This window comes from Leopardus geoffroyi, chromosome A3, assembly GCF_018350155.1.
Source record: "Leopardus geoffroyi isolate Oge1 chromosome A3, O.geoffroyi_Oge1_pat1.0, whole genome shotgun sequence".
NCBI classification, from domain to species: Eukaryota; Metazoa; Chordata; class Mammalia; order Carnivora; family Felidae; genus Leopardus; species Leopardus geoffroyi.
The window spans coordinates 99,756,666-99,784,165 of NC_059336.1; the positions used below are offsets into that span (position 1 = coordinate 99,756,666).

A 27,500-nucleotide genomic window follows, 5' to 3' on the forward strand; every position below is an offset into this window, starting at 1 on the left:
AGTGAATTGTCTTGGCATTCTTGTTGAAAATCAGTTGACCTGAGGTGGGAGGGGTAGGGGATTTGTGTAATATTGGTCACATGGTACAAAGTTTCATTATGCAAGATGAATAAGCTCTGGGGAGCTAATGTACAGTATGGTGACCATAGTTAACAATATTATATTGTATACTTGAAATTTTTGGAGAGGACAGATCTTAAATTTTTTCAACACACACACAGGTAACTATGTAGACATGGTGATCTTTTCACAGTGCATACTGCATCAGAACATCAAGTTGTATATCATAAATATACATAATTTTATATGTCTGAGATATCTCAATAAAGCTATTAGGAAAGTTGGTTGACCATAAATGTGTCTTTCCTTAGAGTCTCCGTCTGTTTCATTGATTTATATATCTGTCTATATGCTAGTACCACAGTCTTAACTACTGTAAACTTCTAGTAAGCTTTGAAATTGACAAGTATGAGTCTTCCAGCTTTGTTTTGATTTTTGTTTTTTCAAGATTGTTTTGAGTATTCTAGATACCTTGAGTTTCTATCAAAGAATTTTAGGATCAGCTCATCACATTTCTGCAAAGAAGCCAACTGGGATTTTGATGGGGATTGTTTTTAAGTCTGTAGATCAGTTTGGAGAGCAACGGTATTAAGTCTGCCAGTTGGTGAACATGAGATGTTTTTCCATTTGTTTAGTTTGTCTTTAATATTTTTCAACAAAGTTTTGTAATTACCAGAGGTTAAGTTTTGTACTTCCTTCTTTAAATGTGTTACTAAGTATTTTATTCTTCTTGTTATTGTAAGTGTATTTTTAAAATTTTATTTTTGGATTGTTCACTGCATGTGTTTAGAAAAATAATTGTTTTTTGTATGGATCTTATATCCTATGATGTTGTTCATTAGTTCTAATAGGATCTAATTGGATTTTTTAGGATTTTCTATATGCAAGGTCATGTCATCTGCTGATTACCAATGGTTCCACTTCTTCCTTTCCCTCTAGCTGCTTTTCCTTTCATTTTCTTGCCTAATTACTAGACCATCCAGTAAAATAATGAATAGAAATGGCTAAAGCAGACACTCTTGTCTTGTTCCAGGTCTTAGGGGGGGAAACATCCAGTCTTTCACCAATAAGTGTGATGTTAGCTATAGTTTTTTTGTAGATGTCTTTTATCAAGTGAAGAAGTTTTATTGATTTTTATATATTTATCCCCACCTATCCCAAATATACCTGGCAAGTCTTATACATATAATAGTGTGTGTGTGTGAGTGTGTGTGCACAAGTGTGTATGGGCAAATACTTTTAAGATAGCCTAAATCTTCCTAAAAATGAATGTGAACAAATCTCTCACATAGCAAATGTTCTCTCTTATAAAATTTTCTCTTATAATGTGCTATTTTTAAAAAAATTCTTATGTTTATTTTTGAGAGAGAGAGACAAGAGCACAAGCAGGGGAGGGGCAGAGAGGGAGACACAGAATCTGAAGCAGGCTCCAGGCTCCAAGCTGTCAGCACAGAGCCTGATGCAGAGCTCAAACTCATGAACCGCGAGATCATGACATGAGCCGAAGTCGGATACCCAACTGATTGAACCACCCAGGCGCCCCCTCATATCCTATTAAATTAAGCATTTGTTTCATGTTAAGTATAGTCCTTTGGAATGAAGTGACATAACATACTAAATATACTTTCGAATGCATTTCCTTTTGTGTTACTAATGGAGAAAAATAAACTTATTTCTTGAGATGTACTAATGAGGCAAACAGATTATTCCCATAGAATATCACTAATTCATCAGTTCTTCAGTAACCAACATGGACAGAGTCTGTTGTGTGGTAGTACTCCATTCAAGTTAGCATTTTTGCTCAGGGTCCTTCCTGCTGTAAGAATGGTGTGTGCTTTAGACAGATAGCTGCGTCTGGGGGTTGGCATATTGATCACATTTGCCTATTCCGAGCACTTGTGTTCTTGTATTATGATACGCCCTGCTGGCTCTTTTTTTTTTTTTTTTTTTTTTTTTAAGATTTTATTTTAAGTAATCTCTGTACCAAATGTAGAGAACTAAACTCACAACTCCGAGATCAGGAGTCACACACTCTGCCGACTGAGCCAGTTGGGCACCTCTCCCTCTGCTGATTTCTTTGTGTTGACACTGGCCTTGGTACAGTAGCCACAGAGATAAAGAAAAAATAAATTACAGTAAAATTAGAACTAGATGCGAAATGAGAGATGTTTCAGAATTAAATGAAGGGAGGGGGCCTGGCTGGCTCAGTCAGAAGAGCATGTAACTCTTGATCCCAAGGTCGTGGGTTCAAGCCCCACATTGGGTATAGAGGCTACTTAAAAATATCTTTAAAAAACATTCAGTTAAATGAAAGGATAAAAAGTTGTTTGTTTTTCTCTCTATTTAAAAATTTTTTAACGTATATTTGTTTTTGAGAGAGAGATGGGGCACCTGGGTGGCTCAGTCAAACATCTGACTTCAGCTTCAGTCATGATCTCACAGTTTGTGGGTTTGAGCCCCCACGTTGGGCTCTGTGCTGACAGCTCAGAACCTGGAGCCTGCTTCCAATTCTGTGTCTCCCTCTCTCTCTGCCCCTCCCCTGCTCATGCTCTGTCTCTCTCTGTCTCTCTAAAACGAACAAACGTTAAAAAAATTTTTTCTTTATTTTTGAGAGAGAGAAAGAGCATGAGCAGGGGAGGGGCAGAGAGAGGGAGACACAGAATCCAAAGCAGGCTCCGGGCTCCGAGCTGTCAGCACAGAGCCAGATGCGGGGCTTGAACTCACGAACTGTGATGTGAGATAATGACCTGAGCTGAAGTCGGATGCTCAACCGACTGAGCCACCCAGGTGTCCCTGTTTGTTTTTCTCTTAAGGAAATAATAGCTATGTGGGTGAAAAAGGAATTTTGGAGGGGTGGCATGGAGTCCCAGGCAAAATAAGGATGTTGCACATATGAGGTACCTAAGCACTCTTTGACAGGGTGAGGTTTTTGGAGATTTCAGGGACACTTTTGTTTTACATTATTGTACCTACCATATGTTTACATTTTCATGTGATAAAAGAAAACAATAATTACTATTTCTCACTGCAGTTCTACTTTATTTTTCAGATTTGTACTATGGTGGGGAAGCTTTCTCTGTAGAGCAGCCACAGTCTTTTACTTGTCCCTATTGTGGAAAAATGGGCTATACGGAGACATCTCTCCAAGAACACGTTACTTCTGAGCATGCAGAAACATCAACAGAAGTGGTAAGTGAAGAAACCTTGTATCTAAAGTGATGTGTTAACGTACATCATTTCTAACAAAAGTAAAGCTAGGTCACTATCCTCTGTCTCCTACTAAGTGTACTGATACTGTTTGCATAATAATTATTAAAATGCTCTTTTAACAGCAAGTTTTACACATCCTAGGAGGTTGCATGTGTGCAAGATAACACGCTTCATTTATTCACACTAGCCGTTCTCGCCCTGTTGCTAAAAGCACAGTGTGGAATCTTGACCAAATTCAGGAGCCCTTAGCAAATGTACTGTGAACAGGTTAAAAGCACCCCACCCTGAAGCACGGCTCTTTCTAAAAAGCAGGTATTCTTGCTACCTGCTTAATTTTTCTTCTACGAGAATGCCTTCATAATGAAATTTTAAAATTTTAAGTCATAAGTAATAATCCGTTGTCACATCTCATTGTAACATATCGCTTACTTTGTTTTTATTAGGTCAGATCTCTTGGTTCATTGGTCGGAGCTCTAAGGTCCCTACAAGTTCCTTCTACTCTAATCTTTCCCAACTGGCTAAGAGCCAAAGACCTGGAATAATGCACAAAGGAAATCTTGCCTTGAAAGCTTTTTGGGTATTTAACTTGACATCTGAGTCAGCATATATTCAACTTTTAAGAAACGATAAAGTACACCCAAAAGAGCACCCTTCCCCCCCCCCCCTTTACTATTGGTAATAATAGATAAAGTGAGAGATGAGAAATGGAACTGTAGGTCTGGGATTTGGAGAATTTTGGCACAAGCAATTGCACATTGCATCAACTAATAAGCCCCTAAATGTATTCAAAACAAATTAGCTGAAACTCAAGAAATAGGGTGTCCGAGGACATACAGCTGCTGAGGGGCAGAGCCTGGTGTTTGAAGTCAGCCAGAGTCCCTCTGGGTTGTAGAGTCCCTACTTAACCATTGTCCTGTTTTATCTCTGCTACAGCCCTGCTGTTACAGCTGTGAGTACTACAGGTTCACTTTTATTCCCATTCACACTGCTTAGTTGGATGCTTAAAGTTGCTTATAAGGTGTGTAGTTCAACCATTTGGTGAATTGACATTATGTAGTCCCAAAGCCAAATTTTCATATCTAACAGCTCAGAACTGCTCTCATCTGGAGCCTCAGAACACTGTTGACACATTTTACTACTGTTCTTAATTTGTTGTTCTTATTTTGTAAAGGTGACTTTGCTTCCTTTTGATTCAGTCCCAGATACCAGTATGAGGAATGTGGACTTGATCGCATCTCATCCTCGTTGTTGTGGGAAATTTGGAATAATTTCTTTTTGACTTAATTTCTGTTACTGGATACAACAGAGAGGGGTTTCTCTTACTGAACCAGGCATTCTTAAAATCTTTACTAGCCAGTAGGCCCTGGGATAGTACTTCATCACTCCACTGGGGCAGGACAGCTACTCAGTTTTCCACACCCCAAATTGGAGAATCCAGCAGAAAGTTAAGTCCTTCCATGAGCGAAAAGCTAGTCTTTTGAAATAAGAATGAGTAGTTCTGCCTCAGCAGCTTTGCCTTGATTTTTTTTTTCCTGTAAGTAAATACTCATAATTTGTTTACACTCCTCTACACCTGATTCACAGTTTGAAAATTAAATATTTACCATCTACAAATGGTTTAGTGGTCTGTCTCTTATAAGGCATGTTCAGTATGTGCCTTTGTTAAGTTCCCAAGCTTTTGGTACATAGTTCAAGACAGTGGCCATACTGTTTTTAAATTGGTTTTTGTGGAGTATTTTAAGGATTGCTCCCTCCTCATCAGCCCTTAGTCTGCATGAACACCACATCTGCCCTCTGTTTCCACCCAGGCGTTTCAAAGTGAAAAATGGCAAGCAAACAAGAATCTTTGATATGAAGGTACAGGGTTTTTTCTTCCTCAAATCTTGTGAGTCCGGCCTCTTCAGTCCAGGGCTGGCAGCACATATGCCTTACTGACTAGTGTCCGTTCTGAAGGATTGGTGCCTATGCCACCAGTTATTAAGTATTTTGAGTGCCTCTCTGCATGCGTGTGAAGCATTTATAAATGTCCAGGTGATGTTACTAGGTGTCCCTCTCACCCCACCGCCCTCCCCAGTATTTTGCCAAGGTCATGGTTAGTCAAACGTGGAAAACTTCTGGAGTTCAAGAGTGACTCGTGTTATTTTGGTGGGGGACTCATGTGTACCCCATTTTCTGTTCCTATCTACATTTTTCTTTCCTTTTTTTTTCTTTTTTTTCTTCTTTGTTTTTTTGTTTTGAGAGAGAGAGAAGACACAAGTGAATGAGGGGCAGAGAGAGAGAGAATCACAGGAGTGGGAGAGAATCACAGGAGAATCACAGGCAGAGACAGAGAGAGAGAGAAGCGAGGCTTACCTCAAGTGGGGCTTGAACTCACAAACTGTAAAATCATGACCTGAGCTGAAGTCAGATGCTTTAACAACTGAGCCACCGTGGTGCCCCACCTACGTTTTTCTTTCTAAATGCTTAATGTGCTATCTTGCTTTGCTCCTGTGTTTCTTCCATGTGTCGGCTAGGCCACCGGTTTGTAACTTCATGGGACTTAGGGATCTCACTCCTAACCAGAATCCATTTGGAACATTTAGGGGTAAAAGAATGTCACTGTAGGTATTATTGTCACCACTAGTAAGCATTTACTGATACCTGACATAGCTGGTAAGAAAGTCTACTGAAGGTTAATGTTTAAAACAATTTTGTAGGGGCGCCAGGGTGGCTCAGTCAGTTAAGTGTGTGACTTTGGCTCAGGTTAGGATCTCATAGTTCATGAGTTTAAGCCCCGCATCAGGCTCTGCACTGCGGAGGCTGCTTGGGATTCTCTCTCTCCCCTCTCTCTACCCTGCCCCCACTCTCTCTCTGTCTTTCTCAAAATAAATAAATAAACATTTTTAAAAAAGAAAAAAATACAACAACTTTGTAGACAACTTTATAACCTTGTCTATATGTCTCTGTTTTCTTTTTCAAATAGGGACTCTAAAGGCCCCATATAAGATTTGCCCCCCTTCTTAAGATTAATTTGGGATTACTCAAGAGGCTTTGATTTTGAGGGTATGGAGGACCCTTCAAAACCAGATACTATGAAAAACAACATCTGACATAGAATGAGTGAGGGTGATTTCTAGTTAAAACTTTAAGAAGTGGATTGGGCATAGCCTCAGGAGTCTTTTTTTTTTTTTTTTCTAAGCTTTTATTTGTTTATTTTGAGAGAGAGCAGGCGAGCAAGCATGAGCAGGGTAGGAGCAGAGAGAGAATCTCTCACTGTCAGCAGAGAGCCCGATGCAGGGCTTGAACCAACAAACCATGAGATCCTGACCTGAACTGAAACCAAGCGTTGGATGCTTAACCAACTGAGCCACCCAGGCAGCCCTCAGGAGTCTTTCTGTAAACACTAAACATGGTAAACAATGTGATCTTGAGATTAAGCACAAGTTCTTAAAATCCCGCATAGTTACCACGAGATTTGGTAGATTGGGTAGATTGGGTAATGGAAAGAATTAAGAGGGGAAGTGTAGTACAGTATGTAATTTTAAAATCCATCAATCTAGTAGCAGAAGTGAGCAGTAGTGGTCAAATGGGATTGCAGATACGAAGGATTATTGAGGAAGTGTTAGGATGGTGGAAGAAACATGGTAGGTAGAAAAACTTTTCTTCAGACATAAAAGAAGTGACTCCTGAATTTTTTCTTAAATCCTATGTATTTGAGCTTGCACTGTAGCTAGTTTGAAAGCCGTCAGAGATTTTGTTTTTAGATGAAATGTTCTGCTACATTTCATTAATGACATGTAGTTAGCTTGCTCTCAGTTGTTAAAGTAAATCTCTTGTAATTTATCTGAAGAATATTATGCTTAAAAGATAAAAGCACTTTTTGGTTTACCAACATTTTCTTCCCTCTTCCAGAAATGTATGTATTAATGTATTATTCTGTTCATAATAATAGCAGTCTTCTAATAGATCATTGCTGGGAACTTCTTGCTTTCTATTTTTCATTTGATTTACTCATTTTTATTACTTTCCAGAGAAGGGGTTAGGGTAGTGTCCAGCTTTTAGGTGCTCTTCATTTATGTTACTGATAACATTACCCCCACCCCTTTTTTTTTTTTTTTTTTTCAACGTTTATTTATTTTTGGGACAGAGAGAGACAGAGCATGAACGGGGGAGGGGCAGAGAGAGAGGGAGACACAGAATCGGAAACAGGCTCCAGGCTCTGAGCCATCAGCCCAGAGCCCGACGCGGGGCTCGAACTCCTGGACCGCGAGATCGTGACCTGGCTGAAGTCGGACGCTTAACCAACTGCGCCACCCAGGCGCCCCCCCCACCCTTTTTAATGTTTATATATTTTTGAGAGACAGAGTGCAAGCGAGGGAGGGGCAGAGAGAGAGGGAGACACAGAATCCGAGGCAGGCTCCAGGCTCTGAGCTGTCAGCACAGAGCCCAACACAAGGTTTGAACCCACGAACTGTGAGATCATGACCTGAGCCGAAGTCAGACAGACGCTCAACTAACTGAGCCACCCAAGCATCCCTCCAACCCCCCCTCTTTTTAAAGTTTATTTATGGGGCCCCTGGGTGGCTCAGTCGGTTGGGTGTCTGACTTTGGCTCAGGTCATGATCTCACCATTCGTGAGTTCGAGCCCCGTGTCGGTCTCTGTGCTGACAGCTCAGAGCCCGGATCCTGCTTGGGATTCTGTGTCTCCTTCTCTCTCTGCCGCTTCCCCGCTTGTGCTCTGTCTCTCAAAAGTAAATAAATGTTAAAAAAAAGTTTTAGGGGCGCCTGGGTGGCTCAGTCGGTTAAGCGTCCGACTTCAGCCCGGGTCATGATCTCGCAGTCTGTGAGTTCAAGCCCCGTGTCGGGCTCTGTGCTGACAGCTCAGAGCCTGGAGCCTGCTTCTGATTCTGTGTCTCCCTCTCTTTCTGCCCCTCCCCTACTCATACTCTGTCTCAGAAATAAACATTAAAAAAAAAAAAAATTAAAAAATAAATAAATAAATAATAAAAAAAGTTTTAAAAAAATTTTAAAAATAAAGTTTATTTATTTATTTTAAGAGAGAGAGCGAGCAGGGGAGGGACAGAGAGAGGGGAAGATTCCCAAGCAGGCTCTGCACTGTCAGCATGGAGCCCTATGAGGGGTTTAAACTAACCAACCGGTGAGATCATGACCTGAGCTGATCAAGAGTCAGATGCTTCATCAACTGAGCCACCCACACGTGCCCCCATTTCCTCACCTTTTTAATGAAGACTTAGGTGTGTTCTTAACAAAAGGAGTTTAGTTTTGAAATAGTACAGTTGTACTGTGTTTTATTTATAAGAACTAAAAATCACGGAGAAAGAATGATTTTGGAAATTTCCCATAGTCTGACTTTAGACAATTTTATTTTGAGTAATAATTCTTGGGGCACCTGGCTGGCTCAGTCAGAAGAGAATGAGACTCTTGGTCTCAGGGTTGTGAGTTTGAGCCCCACGTTGGGTGTAGAGATTACATACATGCATACATACATACATACATACAAACACTTTAAAAACTAATGACAACAGTTCTTACGGAGAAAACGATGGCATAAAAGGGCCTTTGAATTTTTTTTCATGATTCAGAATAATCGGTTTTAGCTGGTAACTTACTTAATATTTAAACAGTTGTTTGAATGTCATAGAGCACAGAATAGTTTATCATCATTGTCGTGGCAATTTGTACTAAACAATTAGATGCACTTGATCTCTAAATTAAGCAAGCAAGAAAGTATTAGATCAAATATTCCAGCCAAATTAACATGATAGATATGATTTATTCATGAAGGCGATGAGAAGTGACATCTGTTTTAAACTGTCTATAGGACTTTTAAATCCTGATCATCAATCTATCTATATTTCATTGAGAGACTGTTTTAATATGTCGATATGTAGAGCTAACTTCCGCACTTATTTCCTTATTAGGGGCAACAGTGAAGTGAACCACAGTTTGTACATATCTTTTAATCTAATTTTATACACTTTCTTAAACATTGTAACTACCTTCTTACCCTTTTAATCAGATAATCAGGAAAGGTAAGCATTTAAAAGCCAAACTCACATTACAAGAAAAAAATACGTTTTGACTCTTACTGCTTGCATTCTTTATCAGAGAATGCAGTTGGATGCTATCTGCTTTTCTATGAACTCACAAGGGTATTTTATCTAATGCTGTAGAAATAAATACATAGGATTTGAAAAATACAGTTGCTGCAGGGAAACCATATTGCCACTGCTCAGCTGCATTTAGCTGGAGAGATTGTAGAAGATTAGGATTTGGTACTTTTACAATTTGTGCTTTTCATTACTTTTGACTCCAAACACTTTCTATTTTATAAATCAGTTTTTCCTGTCTTTAGTGTTTGGCTGTCTTTGCATATTTTTAAATAATAGTTACTTTGAACACATTTACTTGTTTAAAATCAGATCATGGTACTTTTTTTTTTTTTTTTTTAACATTTATTTTTGAGAGAAAGACAGAGTGCAAGCAGGGGAGGGGCAGAGAGAGAGGGAGACACAGAATCTGAAGCAGGCTCCAGGCTCTGAGCTGTCCACACAGACATGGGGCTCGAATCCACGAACTGTGGGATCATGACCTGAGCCAAAATTGGACATTTGAACGACTGAACCACCTAGGCACCCCAAGATCATAGTACTTTTGATTTTAAGAGTGATATAGCTATTAGTACCCCGGCAGATTTTTTGGAGTTGTGAGCAGGGAAGGAAATGATAGGAGATATTTTGGGGATTCCAGATTTGTTCTGGGATAATCCTATACACATGTGTCATGACATTTTTAAAATCTATTTCTGTAAGAAATAAGTTCCTTAAATGCCTGCTATTTGAGAGTATGTTCTTCCTGGGTAGGGTTTTCATTGCTTTCTACTTTCTTCTATGTTGAAGTTGAATTAAAATCCTGTAAGGGAAGGAAAACAGGCAGTTTTCTGAATGGGAAGGGGAGCACTGGGTAAAATAGCAGGTGTTACACACATTCATTTTGAATTTTTTTTTTTCTTTAGACACTAGTCTGGTTTCTTCTTTGTCCTATAAAATACTGGTTTGTCTAGTTCAGTGTCCAGACAGCTAATTTTAAGTCAAAGAAATGTTCTGCAGGGTTTGTAGAAAGATTTGCAGGAGGGATGGTGTAAAGATGGGAGCTCTTCGACAACTGTTGGCAAATTACAGGGTGACTCAGAAGTTCTTTAAATGCTTTTCAGTCTTGTCTCTTCTTTTCCGGACCTGCCCCTCAGATTTAAAAAAAAAAAAAAAAAAAAAAAAAAAACTGGTAAAATTATTTGAAGATGCCAGTCTTGATGTTCATAGCTGAGGTCATCTTTTTCTAGGAAGCTCTGGCAAACTCAGTCTTACTTGACAAACTGGTTATGCCCTTGAGAAGGGGAACATGCAGAAAGCTTCAGTCCTCATCAGACTCTAACTTAAACTCACTGTAAACCACACAGACCCACTAACTAAGGTAGAGTTTATTTCTGATTCTTCACTAAAATTGCTTCTTGCTCTCAGGCACTGCCTCCCTGCCCCTGTCTCCCTGCATCTTTCAGGCTCTTCTTGATACCACTAAGAGGTAAGAGGTTCCCATGTCCTTTCTCAAAGTCTACAGGTAATAAATATAGTTTGCACCGGGTTAGATTAAGAAAGTGGAGCTGACATTTGGGTTTTTCTTCTAGGTGAGCATGGGTGCTCATATCTAGAGTGAATTGTGGGCAGGATAAAGAAAAAAGACAGTTCTGAATCCTTTGGAGTTATTTTTTACTGTTGCTAAATTGTTGTTTTGTTTTTATTTTTTTTATTTTTTATTTTTTTAATTTTTTTTTTTCAACGTTTATTTATTTTTGGGACAGAGAGAGACAGAGCATGAACGGGGGAGGAGCAGAGAGAGAGGGAGACACAGAATCGGAAACAGGCTCCAGGCTCTGAGCCATCAGCCCAGAGCCCGACGCGGGGCTCGAACTCACGGACTGCGAGATCGTGACCTGGCTGAAGTCGGACGCTTAACCGACTGCGCCACCCAGGCGCCCCTGTTTTTATTTTTTTTAAATGTTTTATTTTTATTTTTGGGAGAGAGACAGAGCACGAGCCGGGAGGGGCAGAGAGAGAGAGGGAGACACAGAATCTGAAGCAGGCTTCTGGCTCTGAGCTGTCAGCACAGAGCCCAACAGCACAAGGCTTGAACCCACGAACTGTGAGATCATGACCTGAGCCAAAGTCAGACACTTAACCGACTGAGCCACCTGGGAGCCCCATCAGTGTACACATAGAATTTAAATTTCTGCCCAAAAAACATATTTAAGGAGATGCCTGGCTGACTGAGTCGGTAGAGGGTATGACTCTTGTTCTCGAGGTTGTGGGTTTGAACCCCATGTTGGGTGTAGTGATTACTTAAAAGTGAAAAATCAAGGGGTACTTGGGTGGCTCAGTCAGTTAAGCGTTCAGCTTTTTCTTATTTTTAAGATTTAAATTTATGTATTTATTTTGAGAGAGAGAAAGCACGCATGGAGCAGGGAGGTGGTGGCAGAGAAAGAATCCCATGCAGACTCCACACTCAGTGCAGAGCCCGATGCGGGCTCGATCCCACATACCTGACATCATGACTGAGCCAAAAGCATCACTTAACCAGCTGAGCCACCCAGGTGCCCCAAGCATCCAAGTCTTGATCTCAACTCAGATCTTGATCTCAGGGTCAGTTCAAGCCCCACCTTGGGCTCCGTGCTGGGCATGAAGCCCTACTTAAGAAAAAAAAAAATCTTTAAGTAAGTAAAATAACATTTAAAACCAAAACTTAGTTATTTAGGACTTTTAAATCATGTATAAAAATGTAAGGAAGGGGCTTCTGGGTGGCTCAGTTGGTTGAGTGTCCAACTTTGGCTCAGATCATGATTTCACAGCTTGTGAGTTTGAGCCCTGCGTCGGGCTCTGTGCTGACAGCTCAGAGCCTGGAGCCTGCTTCAGATTCTGTGTCTCCCTCTCTTTCTGCACCTCCCTCCCTCTTTGTCTCCCCCCCCCCCGCCCCCGTCTCTCTCTCAAAAATAAATAAACATTTTTTTAATGAAAAAATTGAAAAAAAATGTAAGGAAAATTAAAACTTTTGTATATAGCAAAAACTCCTAAAATTCTAAATGCTACTCTTTAGAAGCATGTGACCCTTCCAACCTAAGTATTAAAATGGGGAGAATGGAACTGAGGAGAAAAATAAATTCAATATGAAGTAACTCCTACTTCATTATAAGTTAATTTCAGTGTTGCGCTGTAACAATAGAAAATTAGATTGTAATCCAGTTGAATGGTGTGCTCACTCAAATCTTGAAAGGACCTATGTCTATATTGGCAAACTGGATGGTTAAGGTGCAAGTGGCTACAACTTAGATAGTTGTAGGCCCAAAAGATTTTCCAGTAGTGCTTTATGTATCTCTTCAAAGCAAAACTCCAGCATTCAGTCTTATATTTATTATAGCTACAGGTTTTATAAGATGAACCGCTTTTAATTGGGTAGGAGATCAAAAACCTGACATCACCAATAAACCTCAGCAATAGTTAGCTTGGTAGATTATCAACTTTATGTTTGTTTAACTCTAAGGATTAAAATGCATGTGAAGGCTTTTTTATGTGTCTTGGCTTTAAATTCTAATAGCTCTTTTTGGATCATCACTTTTCAGTAAAAGAAATTCTGTTAAAAACATCCCATTATATTGCAAGTGATCAGAAAATTTTGCCTAACAGAACAAGCGTGGGGTATATCTAGAGGTGAGTTTAAGAGCCCTTCAAAAGAAGAGACATGAATTGTAATCTGGTTTGAATAAATAATGAAAAATACATCCCAATTTATAAGAAGAGATGAAACTCAAAAAAAAAAAAAGGAATTTGTATGAACTTGAATGGTGGCAGGATCACCATGTTCACTGTCTTCGTTTCTTAATATTTTTATAACCCAGGATATTAAGTGAACACTGATTTGGTCCTCAGTAAATACTTAATGAATTTGTTAATGCATAGTAACAAAATTATACAATATAACAAATTTGACTGGTGAGAACTTTCATTAACTAGCCCACCTGGACTTCTTGGCATAGATCCTTTAACTAGAAAACGGTCGCAGTTGTAAACAGTAGCACAAGAGAAACCGTGTTTATTGCAGTCCCAGAAGGTGCCCCGTATCTGAAACAGTGCTCACAAGGCTTTGTTACATGTTTTCATTTAAATTTATATAACCTACACATATGAGAAGAAAGGAAAAAGAAAACACCAACTTAAAAAGAAGCTATTTTTGTAAATGTCCTTTGGACACCTAGCTTGAAACTCAGAGCACAATAAATAAGTACGAGGTTGGCAGAACACATCACGTGGTGAATTTTGATTTCGAAGCTAGCTTAGGAAAAACCTATGTAATCTTGTATTAGAAAGTTAGTAGAGGGGCACCTGGGTGGCTCAGTTAGTTAAGTGTCTGACTCTGGATTTCAGCTCAGGTCATAATCTCACAGTTCGTGGGATTGGGGCCCACGTAGGAGTCTGCACTGTCAGCACAGAGCCTGATTGGGATTCTCTCTCTTCTTCTCTCTGCCCCTCTCCCACTCACACTCTCTCTTTCTCTCAAAATAAATAAACATTAAAAAAGAAAAAGAAAAAAGAACTTTCTCTCCTCCCCATTTATTAAAAAAAGAAAGAAAGAAAGAAAGAAGGTATAATATTAACAAAGGAAAATTATTTGACTTGGAATTGTGTTTTTATCTTCTGCTTACGATGTGGGGGGTGCACAAACTCACCGAACACAAGTAAATAAGCAGCTTTTCTGAAGGCAGTAGAGCTGTGGCAGTTATTCTTCACTGCATTGTAATTTTGCTCCAGAACCTGTAACTCCTCAGATACAAGAGTAATACCTTTAATCTTCTTAACCGTGATTCACTTCACAACTTGACCCACAGCTGTAGTAGAGAAAAGGAACAAGGAGAAGGAATGTTCATGTAATGACTGGACAGAAAGCAAAGTAACAGGAAGGTGGGGGGCTGCAGAAGGGCTTTATGTGAGAAAATGTGTGGGTGCCTGAGAGAAATTGAGTCGTTAGTTATAAATAGGAAGAGGGTGAGGGGAACACAACATTCACTTTACCTTCCCTTCTTTGCCCTCGGAGGATAATGTCAGAAGATTCTCTGTTCTAGATCATTCCTGGGTCAATTATTAAGGACAAGTTGGAAAGGGAGATTTTAGTGGCCTTTCTCTAGATAAATGTTCGTGACTTCTGAACGTATCTCCCCAAGTATTAACCAAGAACATTACGTTTAGTATGTAAAGTGTGAAGTGTTTTCTGAGGCCTCTGAATTCTTGGAGTAAGGCACAGTGGCTCTCAGCATAACAACTGTAAAACATGTGGCCTCAACCCACACAGACTTTGTGGCCCATCTGAAGAGCAAACTAGCTTATTTGACACAATTGGAGAATAACACAGGAAGGAGTCAGAGGGCTTTGGGACTTCATGTAGGCCTTGAAAAAAATGGGTATGATTTCAAAAAGTGGACAGAATGGGAAGGTAAAGGCATTATTCAGAGGGAAGAGACAACATGAACTAAGATGTGGTATTGAGAAAGAAACATAGTAGGTAGAAGGGATGGTAAGGTATTGATTGTTGTGGGAGATAATGGGAAATAAAATGGAATCAGGTGAGTACGGCCAGATACTAGAGAACCATTAAAACGAGAACATTTGTCCACTTGGTCTGGTGGATAATAAAGAGGTTTGACATTTGTACAGAAGAATAATGTTACTTTCTCCACCATCATGCCACCCGGGCTTTTACTTGGGAATGGAAGGATGGTAGGATTTGAGTGATTCTGTAGTCCTTTTGTGGCAGGATGAACCTAATCATAATGATTATGTGGATGAAAATGAATCTTTTTTAAAAAGGGTCCAAAAAATGAACTACAAAGAAGCTGTGCTGCCATAAGATCATCGTTGCCAGACAAACGATGCGTCAAACATTTGGTGTGTTACTAGAAAGTAACAATAGAAGATGATATAGGGAAATCACAGCTTTTGAACAGTTACTCAAAAGGAACATATTTCTCAGAGATCTAAAATTAATCAGATAAATGAAATAAATGAGTTTATCAAGTTTCAGAAACCTAGTCAAGAAATACCAATTGTCAAACCAGTTATTTCACTTAAAGTGTTTGCTGCTACAGGGCGCCTGGGTGGCTCAGTCAGTTAGGCATCTGACTCTTGATCTCAGCTCAGGTCATGATCTCACAATTCGTGGGGTTGAGCCCCAGGTCAGGCTCTGCACTGATGAGCCTGCTTGGTATTCTCTCTCCCTCCCTCTCAACAACCCCCCCGCTCATTCTCTGTGTTTCTCTCTCAGTAAATAAATAAACTTTAAAAAAAAGTGTTTGCTGTTAACAAGAAGCTTAGTGTCCCGGAATCTGAGTTCAAGGGCAGTTTCAAGTGGCCTGAGAGGATGATGCTCCAAAGTGGGTCAGCCTCATGGTAAAGAACCAGCCTAGCTCTCAGCATCTGCTGAATGATTTTGGTGCAAGACCGATCTCTCTGTAGTGCTGTGGTCTAGTAGCTTCAGTTCAAGCCAGGTTATATGCTGGATCAGATAGACAGTTTTTAAAATGCATTTTCTGGAACAGTGAACAAAATGGCCAAGAAACTTGTAATGAAGCCTATCCAAAAAAAAAAAAAAAAGCTCACTACATCATGAGAACTTAACCCCTCTGTGGTTGTTTTTGTGTCTCCCTCTCTCTCTGCACCTCCCCCACTTGTGCTCTGTCTCTCTCTCAAAAATAAAAACACTAAAAAAAAAAAAAAAAGAATTTGAGCCAGGGGATAGTAAATACAACATTTCATGTTTCATTCCTCAGGATATTTATTATTTTTAAATACCGTTGTATATTTAAGCTGTATTTACCAAACTTACCTAATTATAAGATAATTGGGACCCTTGTCAAAAATATAGATTTTCAAATCTCCTAGAATCAGTTTCCAGGCAGGGGCCTAGAGAACTGTGTTTTTACCAAATATTCTGGATGAATTATATCCTCAGCCAATTTCAGGAAACACTGACTTATGCCAGTTCAATATGCCTGAACGCTGGCAAGTTGTCATTGCGTTAAGATAATGTGTTACATGGAATTTGCTTGTTCAAGTAATAGATGTTACTATATCATGTGGCAGTCGAAGCATGATAAATATTAATGTTGACAGACTCGTAAGTTTAGGGTTAACAGTGTATCTTTTGTGGGAATTTTTCTGTCCTCTGCAAGATACTGGGTGTGTGGAAGTAAAGACACACTCAAAACTAAGCACTAGTCTACATCCCCATCTCGAAGGTGCTTTTCTAGGGTATAGGAGGCTGTCGGTCCTGTTAGGGCATTCTTAGTACATTTGATATCTGTACTTTCCCATTTTGTCTTCCTTCCGGGAATGCATATTCTCAAGGATACTTCTCTCATCTAAGAACATTTGCGTGTGTCCTCAAAGTACTGAAACTTCTACAGTTATCTTTTGTGCAGTTCAAGTTGTGCATAGACCTTAGCCAAAGGCCAGTCTAAAGCAAATATCTTAGAAGGAAGGTGCCTTTTCCTCTTAATGGTTATTTTTTCTTTGGATAAAAATCTTAACACTTGTAATCTTGTCGCATTGTAATAAAGCTCTGCATTGTCCAGCACCTGTTAAATTGTTGCAAAATTGAGGGACTCAAAAATATCTAAGCTGGCTTGTTTGTTTGATTTGTTAAACTGGAGGTTGTTTCTGCTTCTCCAAACCTGTTGGTCTTTTTGTTTTAAGCAAGTCTGGTCACGGTTCCCAAACAACAACCAAATCACACTGTCCTGCATTTCTCAAAACCGTTGACAATCTAGCTAGGCAAGACAGAAACACACAAAAAGTAAAATAAGTACAGCGGACACTGCCTGGCAGTTTCATAGTACAGGAATGACACAGACAGTAGAACCTAAATTCCTGGGAAAGAGAGTTGATAATCTGTAAATTTATGAACAGATACAATTGCTCTTCTCTCTGACAGAGGAAAAAAATGTCTGAACGCCTCTGTGGCATCTTCTAAGAAAGGCATGTGCACATGTTTATCCAGTGTTTTCTTCATTTCTTTGCAGGCACGTTCCTATGTGACCTCCCTTCTTCTTTTGCACACTGTCCTGCTTAAGTGTTATTTCTCATGAGCATCTTTAGGGTTTCTTAAGGATATTTCTCAGACTCCTGAAGCAGGTATAATCAGAACAGCTGAATGGGCATAAGAGGAACTGGAATCAAATCAGAGTCGGACTTTCAGGGGACTTGTGCTTTCTAGTCCTAAGAAGATGGTGATTTGCGTTGGCATAGGCTCTGGGAATCAGATAGTTTGTTTTCCCATCTGTATCCCAGTATTGGCCTTCCAAGTCTCGCCTTGCGCCTGCCTCTTCATCTCTTTTACACCACCACAGGCAGGCAGCAAGGTCAACCGAGTGCCTGAATTTTACTCCAGGTGAAAGAATTCAGAGATACAACACGTGTATTGGCAACATAAATCACATATCCTAGCCTCAGTTCTTTTCTCCCTAGAGAGACACAAGCCTAAAGCTTTGTACACTTCCTGGGGCTCCCTTTGGCTGTGCCCCTTTGCATCAGACCTTTCTGTTTGGTTCTGTTCTTTAGCTCTCAAGTTCTTTACACCTCAAGGCTTGGCTTCCACTCCTAGACCATCATTTACCCATTTGGATTTCTGGAAGAGAAGGGGCCTTTCCTCTCAAAGTTCCTTTCTTTTGATCCTACCCCTCTTCTTCCTGTGTCACCACTCCTCTCTAACCTACCGCTTCAGAAACCACATTTCCAGCCTCTGAAGGCTCCCCTGAGCTCTGCGTGTGCACACACACTTTATTCCTTTCTCCTATCCCTTGCCCTAAGGCGCACAAGAAGTTGGTCTTCTACTCCTTGACCTTAACCTGAACAAGCTTTTGTTCCGCCTCCCATTCCTCTGAAAGATAAGAGTTCTAAAAATGGGCTCCCGTCCCCATTTTCCCTTGGAAGTCCTATTCATGAATTTATAGAGCATATTTGCACATTGCCAGTAATCACTGTCTTAATATATGAGCTTGTATAGTTGTATTTTAATAAGAGCTTTGCTGTCGTATTTGGAGATTGGCCCTCAAATCTAGCTTACTTTGGGGAGGCTTATTTCTCCGTCTTTACCATTCAAGACCAAACTTAGTCAGATGTGAATGTGCACTAATTAAATAGCACATCTTTAAACAAATTTTTTTTTATGGAAAGTGTTTTGTCAGACCATGCAAATGAATCGGCCAGGCTGTTAGAAGGCTTTACCAGAGCTCAAGTTTGAGCTCTTTGTCTAGAACCGTTGTGTCTGACCCTGAGAGGTTATCTGTTGAGTTGTAAGTAACAGCGTGGATGTGCCGTAGTTCATATTCAGGCCTCCGTTGCTGTTTACTAGTTCAGGATCTCTACTGTGTTGTTGCCTGGTTAAAACTCAGTTATAGTAAAATATTCATCCAACAAGATGTCTGATCAATATCCATCTATTAAATCTGCTTTCTTTACTTTCATTTCAGATTTGTCCAATATGTGCAGCATTACCTGGAGGCGATCCTAATCATGTCACGGATGACTTTGCAGCTCATCTTACACTTGAACACAGAGCCCCTAGAGATTTAATATCCTTTTAAGAGGCAAGAAGGGATAGAGTTGTTTGTAATGTTTGTCATTTTGATTATTTTTAAGGACAATATACCCAAAGAGATAAACTAACTTCCAAATTATTTGAGTTTATTTGACCTTTCCTAAAAGTGACTCGGTGTTGAGATGCAATTTATTTCTCTTGTTACATGCTGTGCCCATCACATGAACAACACTCACTGAAAGCCGCCTTGCTCGTCATCTTCACTTCGTTTCGGTCAGATTCCCTTAAGACCGTTTGCCCAGGTGATAAGTCTTCAGCAGGGTGTTTTCATACAAAAGAGGAAAACACTAATCCGAATTAAAATCTAGTTGAGTACAAGGAGAATTTATGTGCTTCCCCTCTGTGTCCTCTGTTGCCGTACCCCGTTCTAGTGGGGGATGATGAGCAGGAGTGCATGCCGGGGCTCCTCTCCCTTGGGAGCCCCTTTCTCCAGAGACCACCATTCCCCCGCCCAGTCTCTGAGTAGGATCGCATCAGTTCACGGCCAGCTCTGAAGTCCTTTCCCGCTTTCCTTTCTGCTTCCCCTTCGCAAGTCTGTCTCTCAGCAGTTGCTGGTGATGTTCCCTGTGATCTTCAAGAGATGAACGGCCCACCGGAGTAATTAATTTTGTATGCTGTGTGCTTCTCATCTCAAGTTATGAATTGTTTTTCGAAAACTGTCACCTATTAACTCAGGGGTCCATTTTCATGTAAAGGTTTCAGTATTCATTGCAGTTTGAAGAGGTTCAAGAGCTAATCACGACTTTCCTCTTTGCCAGACTTTATTCTGATTTCTTTGATTGCCTCCCGGCAACCATAATCCAGCCATAGTCCTACTGAGGAAGAAACTGGTTTGACGGTTTTCTTGTCCCCCAGCTCCCATCCCTTGCTCACAGTTCCCAATGTTCTAATTGGCAGCATGGCCCTTCGGAGTTAGGGGAATAAAAGAAAACGAAAGCGAATACAAAGATACGGAACCAACCTAAGAAATGAGAATGTCAGCCAGACCTGAGCCAGTCAAGGACAGAGGAACAGATGACACCACTTTTCCTCTCTCCTAAGTGCTGAGGACATGAAAGCATAATGAAGAAAGTTGTGATTTTTTTGTTTTTTTCTTGAAGAGAATAAGAAAACCTGAATGGGCCAAGAATACTTAAGTCTTTGAGTCACTCCACATTTTATATGGAAGAATCTTACAACAATATGGAGCAGGGTTATGCTTGATCCCTGTTCTGCACCATCTTCATGGAGAAGCTAGGCAAGTAATTGCAAGCCAGGCTGTTACCCTGAATCCTGAACTTTTTCAGCAAGTTCGGGGTCCTGTAATGAAATTAGTATCCATTCAGTAGAATGTCCCATGTCACCTACATCCATTTTTGTGAGATTTTTATAAGTCCCTGGTTATCAAGAGAACATTAAATTATGCAAAATAAAAAATAGGAGAAGGCGTATGTTACATTTTAGATTCCTAACGAGTATTGCCATTAAGCTCTGGAAAACAAAATGTTGACATTGCAGTTATCCTGGAAATATACTGATTTTTCAGGTACTTCAAGTGATTCTGTGTGGTGACTTTGTCATGAGGGAATAGCTTCTCTCCGAACCTCATAGGCACCAGAATTTTTTTTATTTTTTTTTATTTTTGCTGTTTAGATGGAACCTTCCTAAAGTGTACTTTTTACACCTAGATGCTTTTTTAAAAACAAAATATGGTGATCATAACATTACTTCCTGTAGAACCTAAGCCATTATCATGAATACCATGATGAAACAGTACACATTATAATGGCACCTGAGGGCTTCAGTAATCACTCATCCTATCCTTAAATCACTCCAAAATCATCGGCTGAAAACTGGGAAGCCAGCAAAGTTATTCTGCACCAGGGCGCCTGGGTGGCTTAGTCGGTTAGGTGTCCCGACTTTGGATCAGGTCATGATCTCACGATTCATGAGTCTGAGCCCCACATCAGGCTTTCTGCTGTCAGCATAGAGCCCACTTGAGATCCTCTGTCCCCCACTCCGTCTCTGCCTCTCACCTTCTTGCGCTCTCTCTCTGGCTCTCTCAAAAATATTTTCAATAAACATTTTTTTAAAAAGTCATTCTGTACCATATAGCTGTTCCGTGTACTGCTTTGAAAGAAAAGTCTCTTTGGCTGTGCTTTACCCATACATATGCCTGTGTGGAAACACAAGGTTGTCTTCATGAGTTTGGGCGGCTGTTCGCTGTTCAGGACCTTCTTTACTTTGAGTCAGCTGTAGAAGGTGGGCGAGGCTGCTAGCTTTGACTTTTGTTTTGTTTTGTTTTGTTTTAAGTAATTTCTTCTGACAGCCAGCCAGGCACCCCTCGGAATTTGACCTCTTGATAAATGTGGTGTTACTCTCTCTCTGTCCACTGCTATTAAAAAATTCAAATCTAGTTTTCAGTTTAGCAGCAGCATTAAAAAACAACTTGAAGACAGATTAAAACTAATAACCAAAAGGAGTCTTTTATTCCTGAATTTAAATTATTCATGCTGGGAGTACCTGGCTGGCTCAGTCAGAGAGCATGCAACTCTTGATCTCAGGTTGGTGAGTTCGAGCCCCATGTTGGGTGTAGAGATTACTTAAATAAATAAAACCTAAAAAACTGTAAAAATGTAAATAAAACTGCTCATACCGTTATTTTCTATTCCAGATGATAATTGAGATTTGATTAGCATAGCTCAGATAAAAAAAAAATTGATGCTTATTAATTTTGGTTACTTCAGTATGAACACATATGAAATTCAGCCCTGAGGTCAGGGTAAGGCGATGCCTTATCTTGGGAGTCTGACCCAGTGGTGCCCTTTACCCCACCCGGTTATTGTCGCTGGAGGCTAGGAAGAAATTTGTTCCTATCTGGAAAAACATTTTTCCCTTTGAAAACACACACACACACACACACACACACACACACACACACACACACTCACTCCTCACTCACTCATTCACTCACATGTTGCTTTATATTTGAGTGTCTTTTTTTTAGCGTTAATAGCCCTTGTAGATATGGTTGTGATGTTTGCATTCTAAATGAAATGTGCTATTTTTAAATGCTTACAATTTAGGAAATCTGCATGTCTGTCTAACAGGGGCTCGAGTGATTTTTTTTTTTTTTTCTTTCTGTGAAATACTTGGGTTCTTTTCTTAACTTTGGAGTTACGATGAATCGAGTGGTGTTCGACATGTACGTAGAATGTTTCACCCTGGCCGGGGACTAGGAGGTCCTCGTGCTCGTAGATCAAACATGCACTTTACTAGCAGTTCTACTGGTGGACTTTCTTCCTCTCAGAGTTCATATTCTCCAAGCAATAGGGAGGCCATGGATCCTATAGCTGGTAAGTTAGTTTCCCATTAATAAAGGAAATGGCCCGGGAGGGGGCCTTCCTTTTAAATGTTTTGGTGGAATTTGTGGTTTTAGTCTCTCATCATGCTCCTACATTCCTTCACAGAACTCCCCCAAATTTTATTAGTATGAAATATTTTAAAAGTGGGCAACATAAAGTAGTTCATATCATTTTGACATTTCTTTAAGCACTTAGAGCAGAAGATACTAAGAAATGGCTCTGGGTTCTATTTGTGGCCTGTATTGAAACCCAAGAAAATGATCAAAGATTTCAGAGTCGGAAGACTTTCAGAGTTCCATGGTTCAACCCCCACAAGCACACAGATAATAAAACTAATTGACAAGACTAGAGAATTAAGCTCTTCTCATAGAAGAAAGTAAAGTAGGAGTTTCTCTGTTCTTGCCTTGATTTGAGAACTATACTCTTAGGGAACATACTGAAAAGTATGTGTTTCAGTAGCTTGAGAAAATCTTATTTAAAAAATGACAACATTTGAATATGTAGTTCATAGCCAAGTCCTCTGGGCTTAGTACATGACCAACCTGGGAAGCCAGCAGCAGAGCAAAGAGGTTGGAGGTGAAAATACAATGTCAGAAATCACAGTAGCCTGAGACTGTAAGATGCACGAAACACAGACAGGCTAAGGTAAGACTCTGGGAAGCCTGTACAAGTTCTGAAATGTGTGCGCATGGTGAATATGTGCCTGAAAATCGTGATGCACCTTGCAGAACACCCTGGGACGCTGGTAAGTGTGGATCTGTGGTACAAACTAGGAACAGTTTTACTCATAAAATGTTCTTAAAAATGTACAGACCTACAGATACAACCTCTAAATTCCAAATGTGCTTTGGGCATTTGGATGTGCAATAAACCCTGTGAACTGAGTTTTGGGGATTTTAAAAAATACTTCTTCATCCCAAAGGGAATATTTACCTACTCTCTTTGTTAGTAGGCTGTAAAAGTTCATTTCTGGAAACAAAATTCAAAAGTGAGAAATTCTTTCCAATTTTTTCTGCCGATGGAAATTAGTTTATTTTAGTTGTAGGCTGTATGAAAGAATGGTGTAAGAACCTGTGGGATAAAACAACAGTGAGCTAGAAAACAGAAACACCCGTTAAAGAATTTTAACGATGAAGAGTATTTGCTAGTAAGGCAGACAATTCCACGTAATTCCATGTAAGCTAGGTGGAACTCTCCCATGTGGGACAAGGCGCTTCCTGCACCCTACTTAGATGCGGACTCAGGGACAAAGGTCCACATTGCTCTTGATGAGTTCAACCTTATCGAAAGAAGAGAGTCTGGATTGTAACAGGCCACTAACTAGGCTGTACAGTCAGGAGCCAGTCAGCCTTACTGAACATCACCAGTGATAGTCCAGTGGTACTCCAGGACTCTCAAATGACAGTACCAGAAAGTACCAGAGACAAGGCAAAGGTGAGTGGTGCAAGGGTCACAGATAGAAATGATCTGGGCCTCTTGGATGTAATTCGGATCATCATTTAATCAATGAGTAAATGTTTGAGGCCTACTATGCGCCAGGCACTGTTCTAGGAGCTGGAATAGTATAAATGGTAGACTTGACCCCTCCTTTCATGGAGCTTGTATGGAGAAGGTTTATATTATGATTGGGCCAGCAGATGATCCACTTTAATTTACTACAATATTAAGAGAAAGTATAACTAAATTAGTCCATTAAGCAACAATCTGTTATGTTCTGCTTAAAAATAATTGTATGTGGGTTAATATTCATGGATTTGCATTCTCCATGCACAACAGCCGCTACCTCCAGGAGGCATTCTAGAAGGTACCGAGGGGCGGCGCCTGGCTGACTCAGTCAGTAGAGCTTGCGACTCCTGGTCTTGGGATTGTTAAATTCAAGACCCACGTTGAGTGTAGAGATTACGACCTACAAATAAAATCTTTAATAAAAGGAAAGGTGCTGAGCTCCCAGCTGAACTTTATGTTGCCATGGATACCCACCTGCCTGTTGGCCATCGTTTTTAATGCTCCTCTAAAAGCGCGACCTTCAGCCTTTTGTTTCCCGCAGCATCTAACGAGACATTAACCCCCTTCGTTTCCGTTGGCAGAGCTGCTGTCTCAGCTGTCAGGAGTGAGGCGGTCCGCGGGAGGACAGCTTAACTCTTCGGGCCCTTCCGCTTCGCAGTTGCAGCAGCTGCAGATGCAGCTGCAGCTGGAGCGGCAGCACGCGCAGGCGGCGCGGCAGCAGCTGGAGACCGCCCGCAACGCCACCCGGCGCGCTAACACGAGCGGCGTCACCACCACGATCACGCAGTCCACGGCAGCGACCAACATCGCCAACACGGAAAGCAGTCCGCAGACTGTCCACAATTCCCAGTTTCTTTTAACAAGGTAGCTCGTCTGTCCACACAACTTTGACAAGCAGTGGTTGGCTGGCGCCACGTGGTCTGAAATGATCTTTTCTCTCTTGTGCCTTGTCCGTGTTCTTAAAGGCTGTGTTTGATCCGACCCTTGAAACTCACGATCTCTCCGCAAAACCGCATGTTCAGTATTTCCCCGAGAATATGAAGAATAGTGGTTAACACAGCACTGCTAGTGGTCTCGTTCTGACAGTAAATTATCATCTCATGTGAATTTTTCCCCGTTTTGCCCATACAACTGAAACACCATTCTCATTACATTCTGGGGGCATATTAGGTATCTTTCTTGTCATAATTAACATTGCTTTCCTTTTATTGCCAGTTTCAGTCAGCTGTGAAACATAAAAGGTAGGGGAGAGGATTTCACAACATAGTGGTTTTCTCCTGAGAATTTCTAAAGAAGCAGGATTTAAGTTCTTGAAATTGGCACAAACAAAAGTGACAGTTTTCAAAAATTTTTACCATAACGCAAAAAATACTGTGTGCAGTACATACAGTAAATGGTTTTACTGGATGGAATGGAGTTCTTACCTGCTTCTGAAAACTACCATCAGCAACTGAACATCTTTTTCTCCCAAGCCTGTCGGCATTTTATGTGACTTTTAAGAACATAAGGAATTTTAGAAAGAGCAGTGATGAGAAGACTTAGGCTCAACAGGTAATGAACCTGGACTAATCTGGGCCTTTAACAGAGCATAGAGGAATATGAAGTAAAAACTGGGAAGTGAAGGAGAAAAGCAGTGTAATGTATCAGTTATCTCCAAACTGATGCTAGAAGACAATATTAGTTCTCTGTATATTTCATTTATATCATACTTGTAAATGTCAATGTTGGTACAGTGGCACCTGTGCCTAGTTATAAATAATATGTTTTGGATGCAGAATAAAAAATGATTGCGGACCCCTGTCTAGAGCCCCAGGTTTGCCACTACCTAGTTCAGACCTTTGGCAAATCACTTCTCTATACCTCAATCTTATCATCAACAGCCTATGAGTTTTGCCTCATGAGAAAGAGAATTATTTTGAGGATGAAATGGAATATTGGTATATGTATGGTCTAGCTCAGTATCTGACATATAATAAAGGCCCAATTAATGGTTCCCATTATTCTCATTTGTTAGGGGCTAAGGAGGAGGTTTCAGGTGGGGGAATTTACCTTGGGATTATCTCTGCAAAGACAGTAACTGTGCTTGGTGATTACCAGAAAATGTTGCTTCAACATAAACCGCAGAGCCACAGATGGAGCTACCCTTGCTACCATGTAGCCTTACCTTTTTGGGTCTTCCAGCTTGGCAGGTCTAGATACTTACCTCAAACAGGAGACCTGACAAAGTGTATATCCACTGAGAGTTCACTGACTATGGGTGGAATGAATGAATGTCTTTGGAAAAGACATCTTCTCACCCTTGATGCTTGGCCCGTTCTTTTTCTTTAGCCTGAAACTCAGTGGGCTTGATTTGGGATTTTTCTCTCTGTAGTTCTTCTACACCACACCCAACTCCCAGGGCGTGGTGTGGGTGGCCTCTGAGCAGCCTTCCTGGATTCTGGTCATAGCTTCTTGAAGGGCCCCTTCTGTCATCTGATACAGTACGTTGCACATATCTTACAGTTTACAGACCACTTTTCCTACCTTTCACTGTATCATTTGATCCTGATTGGTAAGATCTGTCTTAGGTAGTATTTCCAGAAAAACGTTACCTGGGACTTTATATATTCTAAGGAACATGTAGAGTTACTTATGTTCAGGGTTTTTTCTTGACAAACAATTTTGGGCAAAACTAACAAAAGTAGTTCATTTATTATTGGGCTTCTCAGAACTTTAACTATACTAATATGCATTATGAATCTTTAAGGGGAGGAAAGCTTCAAGGCTGTAGTATTTCCAAAGAAAAAACCTGGTCTCTGGTCACATAGTCCGTATGTGATCTATGTGGGGCCCAAGCCTTATCTTTGGCCTCTTTAACCAGGCACAGTTCTGTTCATGGCACCCTGGAACTCATCGTGGGGAAACCGTTGCCTTGGGATCCAAATTGTGGATCTTTTAGAAAATTATTGTTGCAGTGCTTGGGTCAGATTTCAGTCTTTTTGGCAATAGAGTCAGCTAACTGGCTAACTCCCAGTTTGAAGATCTTCACAAGCTTTGCAGTTACTTTTAGATCCCAAATGAAGTTTGTCACATTAGGAGATCTAGCCCTGGTACCAGATTTTATCTACTTTTTAGGAATGAAATATTTTCTCAGTTATTTACTAAAAATAAAAACAATAATATTATAGGGTACCTGGCTGGCTCAGTCAGTAGAGCATGTGACTCCTAATCGTCTTAAAAAAGAAAAAAAAAAAAAACAAAAAAAAACGGTAATATTGCAATTACATGCTCTCCAAAGTGTTGGGGATCTCAGGCTATATGTCTCTGCTTTGCTCACTGTGTAGGTAGTCTTCTGTGTATCATCAGTCATTTCCTTTCAGTGTGAATTTAATGGCTTTTATGTAATTACTTTTCAGATCCTTTTGCTTCAAGTTCTGAAATTTAGATCTTTTCATTTGTCTCTGAGCCATAGATGTAATCATCCAGTGGTTTTGAACTTGACAGCTGTTAAGATTTTGAGCATGTCACTTAACCTCTGCTTCAGCTTCCTCTTCCTGTAAAATGTTAGTAATATGACCTAACTCATAGGAGTTAAAAGAGATAATAACCTACAGAAAGCACTTAGGACAGAGTTTGACCCATAGTAAGGGCCCGGGATGTATTGTCACTTTCAGCATAGATAGGACAGCAGAGAGCAGGTGCCTGTCC

General features: G+C 40.3%; 1 protein-coding gene across 1 annotated transcript in view; it reads left to right on the forward strand.

The window, feature by feature from the left end:
• The window catches only part of KCMF1 (potassium channel modulatory factor 1), a 78,413-nt gene that overhangs the window by 49,129 nt on the left and 1,784 nt on the right, over window positions 1–27,500 (forward strand). The window contains exons 3-6 of the mRNA XM_045446670.1: window positions 3,110–3,249; window positions 18,836–18,937; window positions 22,124–22,298; window positions 24,395–24,677. Of these exons, the coding sequence (XP_045302626.1) occupies window positions 3,110–3,249; window positions 18,836–18,937; window positions 22,124–22,298; window positions 24,395–24,677 (700 nt within the window). The remainder of the gene's footprint in view (window positions 1–3,109; window positions 3,250–18,835; window positions 18,938–22,123; window positions 22,299–24,394; window positions 24,678–27,500) is intronic.